The sequence below is a fragment of the Pan troglodytes genome, chromosome 3 (genome assembly GCF_028858775.2).
Source record: "Pan troglodytes isolate AG18354 chromosome 3, NHGRI_mPanTro3-v2.0_pri, whole genome shotgun sequence".
NCBI classification, from domain to species: Eukaryota; Metazoa; Chordata; class Mammalia; order Primates; family Hominidae; genus Pan; species Pan troglodytes.
In genome coordinates, this window is record NC_072401.2 from 147,962,030 (window position 1) to 147,977,562 (window position 15,533).

Here is a 15,533-nt window from a genome sequence, read left to right on the forward strand (position 1 = left end):
TGTTCTTTGCATGTAATTATTTGATTTAAATGGTACTTTTCTTAAAATTTTTATTTACATTGTATTTTATATTGCAAGAACTTCAAATACAGCCCTCACAATAAATCAGTAACTGTTCGGTTTTTATCCAAACTGAGCTTTTATAGAAGGATATAAGGAAGTCTCTATTCTTTAACAAATCATATCCAGTTGTTTTCTGTCCCTAATATCAATCAAAAGTTCATTTCTTCTGCCTTTAACCAAAAGAAGTTTACAAGGGAGGAACTCTTTATCTTCGAAAAAAATTTTGCATCTTAGATTTTATAACACCTAATGGGGTTAAGGATCTGTGTTGAAAGATCTTATCACTCTGTGTATAGTGTTACAAATCATAAATATAATTAAAGTATAAGTTTTCAACTGATGAGAGTATATGTGGAGGGGGAAAAAGGAATCAAGTCCTGGTGTAACAGTTCTCTTCTTTTTCCCCTTCAATTCCATTAATAGAAAGAGTATTGAGAATTCATGCAAAATTCCAAACCAAGTTCCCATACTAGCACTGAAATAAGTCTGCACACCATTTCCAATAGGAACTAGTAATGTAACACAATTAATGTCATTATAATTTGGAGTTACTTGAGTGATTTTGATTATTTTTGTATCAATTAACATTGCCATGGAAACAGTCTCTTGCTAAAATGGCTTAAGTCTTCACACATTTAATCAATATCCAGAGGTAGATTTAAAGACTTGAGGTGTTTCATTTATTTATTTATTTGCTTTAAACTATTCAAGGACGTTTCTGGGTACACAATGCCGTTACTTAAACAGTAAATTCCAGTTTCCTATGACTTCAAGTTATTTTTTACACTTCTGTAAATAAATCCTGCCCAAAAGATCACTTCTAGTTTCCTGGAATTTTGTTTTTGTTTTGTATTGTATTTGTTTTGTACTCAGATTTCTGTTAGAGGAACTCCACTGCACCAATTTTGCTACTAGACAAACCAGGATTCTTGGATTTGCGCGCTTTGGTGCTGACAGGCTTTTTCGGCCTCAGCGGGCTGCCGTAGCAGAGAAGAGCACTGATTGGCTGAGGCAGAAAAGTGCCCCTGCCTCGGCGCTTTCGGTTTTGGCTGGGATCATCCGCGGCGGCCGGGCTCGTGGGGCGCTTGGAGTGAGGGTTCTGGTTCCCGCCGGCGAGGTGAGCCGCACCGCTGCGCGGGCCGACGACGGGGCCGGGCGCAGCCCCAGGTTCGGTGCCCCAGTGTTCAGTCGCGCTGTGGAGCGGCGGCTGCAGCGGCCCTAGGCCGGGCGAGGCAGCCCCGGAAAGGGCCTGCGGTGAACGGGCTGGGGCTCCGGGAAGGGACCGCTGGGTGGCGGGTCCCCGCGAAATGCCGCGTCCAAGCTCTCCGCGCATGGAATGGCTGGGAGAGGTCTGATGGTGGGCGCCGGGACCGCCCTCAGCGAGGCGCCTAGACTGCGCGGAGAGGAGCGGCACCGTCCCGGCTCCTACCGAGTTGGCGTCCGAGACCAATTCAGGTTGTTGAAGTTCCCCAGGGAGCCCCGACGCTTATCCCAAGATTCGGCGGGAAAGCGGATCCCGAACCCAGGCCTAGGCTTCGCCTGTCTTCCAGGAGGGCTTCAGGGAATTGCGAACCCTCCCCTACATCGGGGTGGCTGCGCCTGACCACAGGAATTAAAGGCTGGACTCGCCTGTCTTACCGAGTTGTCAGGTCGAGGAACCCGATTGTATGGTCTTAAGTCCTATCGCCCGAGGTTTTCTGTGCGTATGCGTGTCCGCACACCTGCATAGCAGGCATTTTTCAGGTGTGTAGGATTAAGATGATGCGGATTACCCTGCCCCACTGCTCTTAGTAATACGTGACTATTATAGAAAATTGCAAACATAGAAGACTTTAGTGAAGAAAACAATATTCACTGAACCCTTTCACCTACGATCATTTTCTCTTGTATGTGCTAGCTTCTACTTGAACTAAGAGTGTACATGTTTAATCACTTAACAGTATAGTTTCCCACTTCCATTTAAAAACTCTTCCTAAATATTATTCTAATTTTGTATCTTCTTTTGATTGTCCCATCATTGTGGGTCCCAGTGTCGGTCCCGTAAATTATTCAGTCATTTCCCGATTGTGGGACATTAGATTGCTTTTGAATTTTTACATCATCTTAGCATCCCAGATAGTGCTTTGATAAACTCTTTTCCCTCTATTTTTTAGATTCTTTCCTTGGACTAGATTCTCAGAAGTGAAATTATCAGATCAGATGCTGTCATCTGAAAGGTCTGTTTTAGGCCTTCATACACATTGCTGCAGTGTTTTCCAAAAAAGTTTTAGAGATGTTTGGCAATTTTACTTGCTTGAATATTGTGCAGAAATCTTGAGAGGCTTGTGTTTGTGGTGTGTGTGTGTGTGTGTGTCACTGGCGTTAATGCGTTAGACTACCTGAATGTTAGGGCAGGAAGAGACTTAAGTGGTCATCTGGCATAACTCCCTTATTTTGCAGATGAGGAACCTGGGGCCATGAGAAGTGAAATTATGAGTTATCCAAGTCACACAGCTAATTAAGTAGCAGAGCTGGGATTAGAACTCAGGTTTCCTGCCTCCCAAGTGAGTACTCTGTGCTGTATCAGGCAGTCTCTCACTGAACTGTGGCATAGTAGATACTAGAATTTAAAAATTTGTTTACATCACCTGGGTTATTCTCTCCTTTTAAAAGTGTACTAACAGATTTTAATCATCGGAGAGACCTGTAACACTGAAAAATTGGAAAGTGATCATTTTCATGGCCAAGACTAGAAATCCATTATTTAGAATGGCAACCCCTTCAAGATTTTGACAGTTGTTTTCAGGTTCCCTATATGTTACAATAAAACATCTCTGATTAATTATAATCTACACTCCATCATTTGGTTAGAATGTAGCTTTTGGTTATCATTTGCTGCACCTTGGAGATTTCTTTAAAACTCCTCACTTTAAAACCAGAGAACAATTTTTTTTATTTTTATTTATTTTTATTTATTTTTTTATTTAGGGCTTATAGCAGAGATTCTCAACTTCCATTGACATTTTGTGCTGGGCAGTCCTTTGTTGTGGAGGGCCGTCCTGTTGTAAAATGTTTAGCAACATCCCTGGTCTCTACCCACTAGGATAGCAGTAGCACCACCTTCCTCAGTCATGACAGTTCAGTGTCCCCAGATATTTCCAAATGTCCCTGAGCAGGGTGGGGCAGGGTTGGGGGTACTGCCCCTAGATGAGAACCATTTGCTTATAGAAATTATCTGGAGAACTTTATAAAATGTAAAATACAGTGCCTTTACCTGAGTAGACTTCGGGAAAATCTGCATTTTAACAAGCATCTCTAGATTTGGAAACAGCTGGTTCTTGAATGACAGAAACAGTTGTTTTCTCCGTTTTTGGTGGTCATAATAGAGATTACTTGGTTAGTATTTGTTGAAGTACATGCATGATCCTACTGGTCACTGTATCCATAGTTTGGGCTGATGGGGGCTGGACAGGGATTTTGCTTGGCACTGGCCTTGAATGTCTCTTCCACAGACTTGGGTAGTGTGCTTAGGTACCAGGGATACCAAGTGAGTAAGATATTTTCCCTGTCCCCAAGAAGCTTAAAATTCACACGGGAGACCAGTCAGCAAATGGAAAAATTACGAAACAGCCTGATAAGGGCCATGACTGAGAGTGGAAAGAGGTGCTCTGAGTGGACTCACTTCGCCTTTGGGAGAGAGGGGGAGAAGTAGCCCCTGCTGCCGAGGAAGGAGGGATTGGTATGAAGCCTTCAAAAGACAGCGAGGCAGTCCACTGTGTCCGAAGGGAGGATTTAGAGAGCTGTTCTTCTGCCTATCTGATCGCCTCCTCAGACACTGATCTATTAGCCTAGTGCTGCAATTACTTGGATTGTAATGTTTCCTTGCAATTTTTGCTTTTCAAATTCTTTTCACCCTAAACTGTAAATACGCCAGGAGTAGGTAAAAACTTATAGGTAAACATTGCCAAGAAATAAGGATTTTCGTATCTTCTGCTCGGTGGCATAACTCAAATCACATGAGATAGATTTCTTTGCATTTGTCCATTGTATTTCTCTGAGGCTAATTTACAGCACTGTGTCACATTAGGTATTTTTTTTCCCCAGTGCTGCTACTCTCCAACTGGATTTCTCACCGCCTCTATTGCGATTCCCCAAGATTTAACCAGAGAATCTTAACATATTCAGAAGGGCAGCTGTACCTGTGAAAGGGCTTGGGCTTTGGGGTCAGCCTTGGCTTTGCTTTCCACCTCACAGGGTTTCTCTGTAAATTGCTTATGAATCTAACGCTGGTAGCACATAGTTGGATTAATAAAAGTTCTTTTTTTTCTTCATTCTTTTACCAAAAAGAAAAAAATTCCCTGCAGGGCACTTTGCAGATGTTTTCATACTAGACCTCTCAGTAGCTTCTGACAGAAAATATACTGCCTTTGACTTAATAGTCATTTATGAAAATAGGTCATTTAAAACAAGCCTGAGTAGGAGTCAGGGGAGGGAGAGGAGGTATAGAGAGTGATTATGACTTTAATTTTGAAAGGAGAAGTTTTACCAGGGTGACCCTGAAGAAAGGTCTTTTTCCTCTTATGTGTTTATGGTTCAAGAGACTCATCTCTTGCTTCAGAAATTGTCAGAACTGTTTCTTCTGCCTTATCCAATTTAAAAGATGAAAACTTAAAATTACTTGAGCCAAGTGATGGGAAAAATTGTGGTGTCAAGACCAATTTACTCATACAAAATGGATTTATGGTCAAGTCATTAAGTAACAGGGAGTAGCAAGGAAGCCTAATGAAGACTAATGTAAAAGATACGGCTTTCCTAAAGTGATGGATAAAATGTGTTTGCGGCAACCCATATACTCTTTTCCAAATAACCTTAGAAGTATTTTTTTCCAAGAGGTTTAGTAGAATGTAGATATTCTAGAGAACAGATGAGAAGCTTGTGAGCCCCTCTTGTCATGTGGCTTACAGTATTTTGAGGGAGAAAAGACCCACATAAAGAATACAAAAGAGGGCATAGTGACAGGTTATAGCAAATAAAATCAAATGCCAAACTGTGTGATGCCAAAAGTAGGTGAGATGGGCATCTGCACTCTGCTATGGAAAGTAGAGAGTGGAACCCAAGCAAGTTCCTGCTTAAAACCCCCGTTTCCTATCATTGACAACAGTATTTCCCCTTGCCAGTTATTTCCTAGGCTTGTTCAAATAGATTGCTGGCTCCTACCCCAGAACTACTGAGTAGAATCTCCGGCTGATCCTAATGATCAAGTTTGGAAAACTGACCCAGAGCCTCAACTCTGTGCTCCCTGTGAATGTGGCACAGCTCCCTGCTGCAGAGGCGTCTCCTCCTTGCCTATGTAGATTTTACGTTCTACCCAGACACTTGTTCCGTGCCTTTTCTGACTTCTCTTCTTTCAGCTAGGGGGTGACGCCTTTTCCTTCAAATTCAGCTCAGGTGTTAACTTCCAGAAATTCTTTGATCTGCCATGCCTGGGGTAAGAGAGTGTTCTCTGCCCTTTTGTGCATAATTCTATCAGAATACACATCACCTTTGTAAAATTCTGCATTTACATGTTTCTTGCCCTCTCTGGAATGTAAACTCTGAGGGCTTAAGGCCTTGTCTTTGTGTTACATTCCCCAACCCTGTGCGCCTGAACTTGACAGGTGCTCCGTGAAAGTTGGAAGTGTTGATTGCCTTCAGGAAGAGATTGATGTTAATTGGAATACAGATAAAGCATAATGGACAAGGCGTTATCTTTGGTGAGCTTAGAAGAACATATCTGTGTTTATAAAAAGGTGTGGAAAGTTAATATTAATAATACCTTTAAAATAACCTATACTGTCAAGCAGCTGATAGTCAAGATTTGCATTCTTTTTTCTGGCAGTTATTAACTCTTTCCAGCTTTTGCTTTTCAAATGTTTTTAATCTGAAATTGTAAATACTCTATGAGCAGGTGAAATTAGTAATAATTAAAGTAGTTAATATCTCTATGAACTAGAATCACATTACAAAGCATTTTAGTGATTTTTAACAAAATAGCTACTTTTATCTCAGTTTTATACATAATGAAACTGTGGCATAATGGGATTTAGCATCTGTGATAGGAAATGCACCTGACTCATCAGTTGAGTATCAGGCCTTCAGAGTTAATATTCTCTCTAGATGTGTTCAGCCTCAAAACAGCATGTGTTCAAAATGTAAATAAGGCGGTTTATAGATGAATGGGAAGATTTGTATATTTTCACTAAACTCATTAAAGGTGCTGAATCTGTTACAGTATTTATTTTGTAATTTTTCACTTTGTACTCAGAACAGTGTAAATAAAATTACTCTGTGATCTGAGTCCTGAATGAAAAGTGGTTGTCCTGAATAGTAGTTGTAATAGTAGTTGTAATTGTAGTTATCTGTTGAGATTGTGGAGCTGAAAAAATAAGCTGGAAATTCAATGGAAAAGTTAAGTTAACATTTGTTGAGCAAAATAATTTATCGCATTTTAAAAACATCTTTCAAACCTTGGGGGCAGTGTAGATTGTCCAAATGATAGCCCAAAATTCAAAAATAATTTCTGAAATTTGTATTTTCTTTTATTTGACTTAGGATGTTGACTTTTCTTGGCTAAAGAAAATTATTTTACTTAAATTATGATTGTGTTTGTTTATTCACACTCTTTAAATGAGTTTAAATTCTTCTAGATTTTAAGTTCTTTAAGGGCAGAGCCTTTGTGTATGACATGTTTTTGAATTTCCTTGCTCAGTGTGTACATGTACATGTAATTTGTTGAACCCAGTAACCTAGAGTTCCAGCTTACTACAACTGCTGATCCCGTGTGAATTCACTATGAGAACGTCTCCAAATAATCCTTCTCCACACAAACTCAGATTATTGAGTGGATGGACTTAGAATGAAATAAGCATAGTGGAAGAATGTTTAATGAAAAAATAATGGAAGAATGTTTAATGAAAAATTTCATTGAAAACAAAAGAACAGCTTGAGTTCTTGAAGGGGATCCTTAAAATATTGTATCTATACTAATTTTTAAGTCTCAGTGCTATATAGCTGCTGAATAATAGTGATGCTGAATTTGACTGAAACAGAAAAATTAATTTCTGAAATATTTTTACTCAGTTTTTGCTTAACTACAGTTTTATTAACTTGCCAACATATTTTGAAAGAGAACTCTTTTATAAGAAAAGATGCGTTTTGAAAGGAGTGATGTGCAGCTTTGCATGTCTGATGCTGTTGATTTGGGTGTGTAATGCTATCTCTTTTTCTGTGTTAGACTCCTGTTATACTTGAGTTTTAAGACTTTTTTCTTCATTATTTAGAGCACATATCTGCTATAGTCCTAATAGAGTAATTAAAAATCTTTGGCTGTGTTATTGACTTTCAGAAAGCTGTTTAAGGTTGTGATTAAGAGTGTGGGCTGGCTATCCACTTTCTAGCTGTGTGACCTTGAGCAGAGTGTTTAATCTTTCTGTGTCTTTTTCTTCATGTGTAAAATGAGGATAAAAACAATACCTCCCTTTTAGGGTAGAGCAATTTAAATTGATTAATATATATAAAGTTCTTGGAAAAGTGCTGGCATATAGTACACTCAAAATTACCTTTAGATTATAATTCTTTTCAGAGATACCATTTAGGCATCAGTTGTTCATAAATGTGTCTGTTCTATATAATACGGACTTTAAAATAGGGCTGATTTGAACTTGAATGTTCCATCACATTTGGGAACAAATTATTTAATCTTTCTGTGCCTTTACTTTTCATCAGCAAAATGAGGGTATTAAGACCTTCTTCCCATGGTTCTTGTAAAGATGAAATGTGATAGTGTTTATAAAGACCTTAGCAGAATGCTTTGCATAAAATAACCAACCACTCACTGAATGGAAGTGGTAATGGTTGTAATGGGTATACTGACTATGTGTCAGGCAGTAATGATAAGTGATTAAGAGCAGGTGCTTTTGTAAACACAGGACTTTCCCTAATGAGACTATGCCATGGTGGTGTGGGAACTGATAAGATAATGCATGTAGAATGTTTAGCTTAGTATCTGGCTCATAGTAAGTACTGAAAACATGTTAGCTGTCATGTAGTAGCAGTGGAGTAATATGCGTCTTTCTCGCATGGTCCTTTGGTACTTCATTTTCTGTAAGTATGTTAAGGGCTTTAAGGGTTTTGTTGAATAATCAGCTTTGGTCTTTACCTTTTATTGTTCCTTTTCATATTTTGATTTAGGATTGTTAAAATGAGTCTTCGGAAGCAAACCCCTAGTGACTTCTTAAAGCAAATCATCGGACGACCAGTTGTGGTAAAATTAAATTCTGGAGTGGATTATCGAGGTAATATTTTCATGTTTCAACCTCACTGGTATAACTGAATAAGTAAATGTGACTTACTGATATTTATTAACCTCTTAAGTATACCCAATAGGCCAAAAAAGTACTGGTCATCAGTAGTTTTTATGCATATATCTTTTTCTATCTCTGAGATCATTCCTTTTAGAAGGACAACTCTGACAGTATAGCATGTGCTTCTGCCTTTCAGTGTGATTTGTGTGACTTCTGTCTCCTGTCTGCTTCGAGATCATATGTGCCTAAATTCCCTGGTAATAGCTAGGTATTCCTAGTGAACTCAGGTATGAACAACACAACTGAAGAACATCTTGGTGCAGCAGCATTTGTTTTTGCAGGAATATTCAAGATTGGCAAGCAGCTGTTGAGTATCATTTTACAACCTGAATGTCCCACTCATATAACGTATAATGTGTGTGGCAACAGGGTGAGACTCTGTCTCAAAAAAAAAAAATGCCTTTCTGTTCTTGGAGAGAATATTATTTTTAAGAGGCTGCAATGCTTTTGAAATTAACTTTATAGGAAGAATGGTTTTAAATTCCATTTTTTAAAGTTACTGAATTTCTTATCTTCCAAGCTAAGGTATGTTAAGTTACCTGAAATATTTGGCAGGTGTAACTATAACTGATTCATTAGCAGAGGGACGTGGTCTCTTGGGTTGCTATAACAGAATACCACAGACTGGGTCATTTTTATTTTCATTTTTTGTGTTTTTTTTATTATTTATTTCAGTAGTTTTTGGGGGTACAGGTGGTTTTTTTTTGGTTACATAGATATGTTCTTTAGTGGTGGTTTCTGAGATTTTGGTGCACCTGTCACCTGAGCACTGTACTGGGTAATTTTTTTTTTTTTTTGAGACGGAGTCTCGCTCTGTCACCCAGGCTGGAGTGCAGTGGCGCGATCTCGGCTCACTGCAAGCTCCGCCTCTAGACTGGGTAATTTTCAAAAACAGAAGTTTATTTTCTCACAGTTCTGGTGGCTAGGAAATCCAAGATCAAGGTGCCAGCAGGTTCAGTTGTCTGGTGAGGGCTACGTCCTCCGGAGAGGAGGAATGCTGAGTCCTCACGTGGCAGAAGGCAGAGGGCAAACCAGCACACTGCGTGAAGACTTTTTTTTTAATGCAGGCCTTCATCCCATTAATGGGCAAGTCCCCATGGTCTGCTTGCTTCTTAAAGGCCCCCACCTCTTAATACTCTCCTATTGCCAAACACCTGAATTTTGGAGGGGACACATTCAAACCATAGCACAGGGTTTTGTGGCCTTTTTTTGGTCTCTTTTCTGAATAATTAATAGTCATAGTAATCTCTTGAGCTTTTTCCTTTGAAATCTCTATTGATTATCCCCACCTAGTAGAGGAGGAGCTAGGACTCAAGTTCAGGCTCGGCTCATAAGCCTTGTTAAGAAACCACTCCGGTGATTATGTACTCCTTTAGCTTCTTGACATTAATAACATATCTCCAGTTTAATTTTATTTTTATAGTAAAATTAATGGATTCCTACGGAATACTGAGGTAGTATAATGTCTCCATGTACTGCCTCTCACCTGCGAACTTTTGATGATGGGCCCATAGGAAGTAATAGACTTCTAGGGGTTTTAATCTGTTTGACAGTTGGTTAAAGTGAGGACATTGTGTTCAATATCTTCTCAGTACCCACTTTATTGAAGAGATGAACCAGCCTGACCTTTTTTCTCTGTACTCTTTAGGGAAAATTTTTCTATTTATAAAGGCAATACATGTTTTAGTTTTGTTTTAATTTTAGAAATGTAAAAGGAAATAATACAGAAAAGTATATAGAAGAAAGCCAAGGATCCCCAATGCTACTATCCAGAGACAGTTTACCAATTTTGACCTCTATATTAGCATAATTTGACATAAATGAAGTCAACTACATGCAACCTGATTTTTTTTTTAAACGTTGAAACAGTACATTTAGTTTTGTAATAATATAGAGGGTTTAATGGCTGCATAGGAATCTCTTGTGTGGCTGTACCATGGTTTTGCTTTTACTGTTAACCAATTTCCTATTAATGGACATTTAGGTGTTGACCAGTTTTTTGCCACTATAAACAACTCTTCTACTTTGACATATATTGTGAAGTTGACCAAACATCTCTTAGAATCAATTCCCTGGGCTAGGATTTACAAGTCAGAGAGTATTCCATGGCCCTGCATCAGGGAACTTGGGTTTATCCTTCATGTTCTCACCAACTCTTGTATTAGCTTTTTTTCATCTTTTCCAATCTAATTGGCAACAAGTAATATCTCATTCTACATATATTTTCTTTGTTTACTAGTGAGATTCAGGAGTCTTTCACATGGATAGTAACCATAATTTTTTTTCCTCTTATGAATGGCCTTTATACTATTAAAGCAAAATGTTTTATACTATTAGATAGCCTTACTAAAGGAACGTGCTTATTTTGTGGTTTGCAAAACCCCAAAAAACCCCAAAGCAAAACAACAACATACCAAAGAAAAAAGAAAAAGAAAAACTCCAGCAACTCTCTGTAGCAGTTTCTCTTTGAGAAAATGTCTTGTTTTTGGTTTTGTATAGTAGTTTATCTCATGGAAGGAAACGGTTGTATTTCTAACCCCCTGGGCAGTTTTTTTGTTGTTGTTGTTGCTTGTTTGTTTGTTTGTTTGTTTTTGCCTTTGCTGTGAGAATAGATATTTTAATTAGAAGTGAACTCTTTTTTTTTTTTTCTTTTTTCTTTTTTGAGACCGAGTCTCACTCTTTCGCCCAGGCTGGAGTGCAGTGGCTCAGTCTTGGCTCACTGCAACCTCCGCCTCCCAAGTTCAGACGATTCTCCTGCCTCAGCCTCCCAAGTAGCTGGGATTACAGGCACCCGCCACCATGCCCGGCTAAATTTTGTATTTTTAGTAGAGACGGGGTTTCGCCATGTTAGCCAGGCTGATCTTGAACTCCTGACCTCAAGTGATCTGCCTGTCTCTGCCTCCCAAAGTACTGGGATTACAGGCATGAGCCACTGTGCCCAGCCTGGACATTTCATTTTGAAATTCTTTTCATTGGTTTTCAAACAGGTTTGCATATTGTGCCTCAGATTTTTCTTGCTCATTTTATAATTGCAGTTTGTATGTAAAATAATACAGCAGGAAACGAGCTAAAGTTGTAGCTTAAGCTTTCTTTTGCTAGGAAATAATTTTATTATTCACAATCCATTCTTGTTCTTTGAGAGTTTACCGCTTTTAGCAGAATTCTGGTAGATTAATGTCTTTTGCTGTCATTACACAATTTTGAAAGGAAACTTTTTTGTTTAGAGGATAATGGGGGCAGAGGCAGAGAGTGAGGAGCATATTAATGAAGTTAAGACATCAAATGAGAAACTATAGACTCGACTGAATTGAATCTAGTATTTGTTTTTACTTACTTTTTTTTTCTAGGAAATACCACTTTAAATTAGAGACAGAATTAGAGGCTTACAGATTTTCATCTTTTGAAAAAGATCATCAGGTCAAATTTTACAAAATTTATACCATCTTAACACAATTAAAGATTCACTCAAACTGTTTCCTTGAAAGCTCCCTCGAATGTTTTTGGCCATTTTCTCTATTAGTTTTGATTGGAAAATATTATAGCTGTAACAAAACAGAACAAGATGTGTTATAATGCAATATGTTGCCCTATATTCTCAAGCTGCTCTTCACTGTGAGTCACAGCTTTAAGATGTTCTTTCGGGAGCACCTGCTGTCTCCTCTTCTATTATTTTAACAGATTGTGGAGACTTCCTTTTAACCCTGGAGTACATTCATCTGCTGCAATAGATGTTGTAAAAGAATGAAATAAATCTGCCAGACCCGTATTTCACTTAGTGGCTAAAGTAGGAAATGCCACTGGAACCAAGGATCATTTGTTCATGCATAATTGCCCACCTTGTGCTTAGCTTTCAAAGAATGGTATTTTTGCCGGAATAGTCTTATTCTCTTACTTTTTTGAATGCGTTAAAAGTTTCTGTGTGGTCATACGTACCATGAGGGAAGTGACAGTTTGTTGTTTTACCGGGTAGTAGTGGGTGCGTGACTGCCTTCCTAGACCTCATTCAGATTGGCATAGAGTTGTTTTGTGCTTAAGCTGTTGAGTTTCATTTATGGTGTGAATTTTTATATTAAGCATCTAAGAACTAATGAATAAAGAGATTGTCTGCTCTAAGGTATACCCTGTAATTTTCAACTCTTATTTGCCTTGTGTATCTTCTTTTTGACTAAATATGTCTGCAGGGGTCCTGGCTTGCCTGGATGGCTACATGAATATAGCCCTGGAGCAGACAGAAGAATATGTAAATGGACAACTGAAGAATAAGTATGGGGATGCATTTATCCGAGGAAACAATGGTAACATTTCTTCGCCCTACAGTACAGCATTCAAAATAAGCCTTTCTATTTATAATCCAGATCACCAAAGAGGTTTCTAGATAATTTAAAAGTCCAGTTTTAGGCTTGATTATTTTAAAATGCTTATATGTCAGATCTTCAGTTTGACCAGTTATTTTGTAGATGCTTCATGGAATTTTGAAACCAAAATTCTCTCCTTCCCTTCCTTTAGTGATGAGGAACTGAGGGACATTGTTCTCCTTACCTGGAACCCTGCTTTCTCGAATATAGTGTAGTATATCTCCCCAACACATATTCCTGCTTCTTGTAGCCTGGAAGTTGGAGCTGTAAGAATGGGCACCGTTTCCCTGCTGTCTTTGATTTGCATAATTTGGCAGTTCGTCCTATTTGTCCCTTCTCTATTAAACATTCAGATGCTTTCTATGCAGATTTGCATCCTTCGGTTTGGCAAAAATGGCAAAATAGAAAAAGTTACTCAGTTTTTAACAACTAATAAATTGCTATGATTTTTATAGTTATTTTTAAGTACCTAGTTTAAAAATGAAAATTATAATAAAGTCATATTTGTATTTTTGGTGGGGAGGGAAAGATATCAGAATTATAAGAATTACCCCACTTTTTGGTTCCATCTCCCAGAAACTCTGGGATTCTTGAGTTCAGAATTTTTGTTGATTTCTTTAATTCTGGATGTCTTCAACCCTCTAAATAGTTGGATCTCTTTGCTATAAACTAAACTTCCTGACTTTTATAATAAGAGTCTGTCCCCTATGCTTACAGGACCTTATTTCTTCATATCATATTTTTACATACATTATTTCCTTGCTTTCTAGTCCTTTCTATTTATAGAATTATTTATCCTATTTTTCATATCCTTATTTGACCTCCTCTTTTTCCTAAGAAATGTTATGATCTTGTCTCACCTCAAGACAGCTAATGGCAGCAGTCACTGGCAGGTTGGGTTCTGTGCGTGTTGATAGGGTAGATCCTTTAACGTGCACACTACCCCTAGGACTTGGGGGGCAGGGTTGGGGGGCGGCTGTACTGGCATTCTGATGCTTCCCTTCATGTCACATTTCCCATGATGTAATCAGTGACACTCATCTTTAGACTCCCAAGTTCACATCATTGGCTCTTAAAGAGGATCTTGACTTATTTGATTGATCTGTGCTATGTTCTTTGATGAAGACACCTTACTGTTCGCTTTGAGCAGACCTCTCAGAAGCCGAGTAGGCATGGAAGGTGGAAGGGAGAACCACCTCTAGTTTGGCCAAAGTGACCCAAGCATTTCATTTTGTTTCATTCCTACGGACCACACATCCTACGAGTTCATGTTGGTAGTCGTGAGACCACTAAGCAGAACATTAGGTAACACCACAAAGTATGAGACTTTTAACGGGAACTCAGAATAAGGACTTTGGTATCATTAAAAAATAAAAATAAAAAATAAACTCCTTAGCTCTTGTTTATCCTGTTGCATTTAAGAAGGTAAACAGCAAGTTTAGAGTTTGTATTGGGGAGACAGATGAAAATATGTTGTTTATTCTTAATTTGAGATCTAGCCTGGTTAGATTTACTGATTTACTTTCTGAAAAGCATCTTTTTTTTTTTTTTTTCCTGAGATGAAGTCTCGCTCTGTGGCCCAGGCTGGAGTGTAGTTGTGCAATCTCAGCTCACTGCAGCCTCTGCCTCCCAAGCTCAAGCAGTCCTCCCACCTCAGCGTTCTAAGTCGCTGGGACTACAAGTGCATATACCACCATGCCTGGTTAATTTTTTGTATTTTTGGTAGAAACGGGGTTTCACCATGTTGCCCAGGCTGGTCTCAAACTTCTGAGCTCAAGTGATCCACCCGCTTCAGCCTCCCAAAGTGCTAAGATTGCAGGCATGAGCCACCGTGTTCAGCCCTGAAAAGCATAATTCTTATACTTCTAACTATAAAGCATTCTTAGATACCAGGGACTTTCACATATATTTTATTTTATCTTCCTGGTCACACTTTAAAGAGTCAGTGAGACACATGGATGAGATTAGGACAGTTTTGTAAGACATCAAACCTGGGTGTAGATTCATAAAACTAGTCTTACAGTACTTCTAGAGTTAATTGAATGATATGAGAATTCCTTTTAAATGTCAGATGTATCAGACCAAAATCTGTTGGCTTTTAAACTTGCTACTATGTATACTTACAAGCAGAGTTTTTAAAATTTCAGTTTATGTATTTTTTTCTTTTCAGTGTTGTACATCAGTACACAGAAGAGACGGATGTGAAGACACCAAGAGAGCAACGCTTTTCATAGTTGGATATATTTTTTTATGAATTTTTTCTAATTTTTGCTTCTTTTGTGATACAATTTGTCCTCTTTTTATAATAGTTGGTGATTTTTTCACTGACATGTGAGTAAGATAAATGTATACAATTGTGGATTTAATTGTGAAATGTTCTTTCACTTGTAAGTTTCAGTCATTTTCTTTTACCTCGTTGTCAGTGTACAGAATGCTAAAATAATTAAAAAAAGACAAAATATACCTCTTCCTACAAGATTATTTAACTTAAGTTTCGAGAAGTGTCATTTCATTTGACTTGCTTTTCTTATCCACCTAAAATGATGCATATATTTTATATATTGTATGGACATATAATTAAAACATTTTGGAGGAATCCTCCTTTATTGCATCCTTTTCTGTTCATACAGAATCCTTGGGTGAATATGTTCTACAAAGGCATCCAGTTTCAGTCTGAAGCTACAAAAAGGGGCCACAGGATCAGAAGTTCAGCCACTGATTGAGTCACCTAAAT

At 38.3% G+C, this 15,533-nt stretch overlaps 1 protein-coding gene across 3 annotated transcripts; it reads left to right on the forward strand.

The window, feature by feature from the left end:
* Nucleotides 1-1,055: 1,055 nt before the first annotated feature.
* Nucleotides 1,056-15,285, forward strand: LSM6 (LSM6 homolog, U6 small nuclear RNA and mRNA degradation associated). 3 transcript variants are annotated; one of them, XM_016952334.4, is made up of 5 exons: nucleotides 1,085-1,180; nucleotides 2,503-2,606; nucleotides 8,272-8,375; nucleotides 12,626-12,739; nucleotides 14,970-15,285. In XM_016952334.4, exons 3-5 carry the CDS (start codon nucleotides 8,282-8,284, stop codon nucleotides 15,002-15,004), a joined length of 243 nt encoding a protein of 80 aa, XP_016807823.1. In that variant the 5' UTR covers nucleotides 1,085-1,180; nucleotides 2,503-2,606; nucleotides 8,272-8,281; the 3' UTR covers nucleotides 15,005-15,285. The 3 variants fall into 3 exon arrangements, with proteins under 3 accessions (XP_003310523.1, XP_016807823.1, XP_003339112.1); XM_003310475.4 differs by lacking the exon at nucleotides 2,503-2,606 and having other exon boundaries at nucleotides 1,056-1,180; XM_003339064.6 differs by lacking the exon at nucleotides 2,503-2,606 and having other exon boundaries at nucleotides 1,090-1,806.
* The last annotated feature ends 248 nt before the right edge of the window (nucleotides 15,286-15,533 follow it).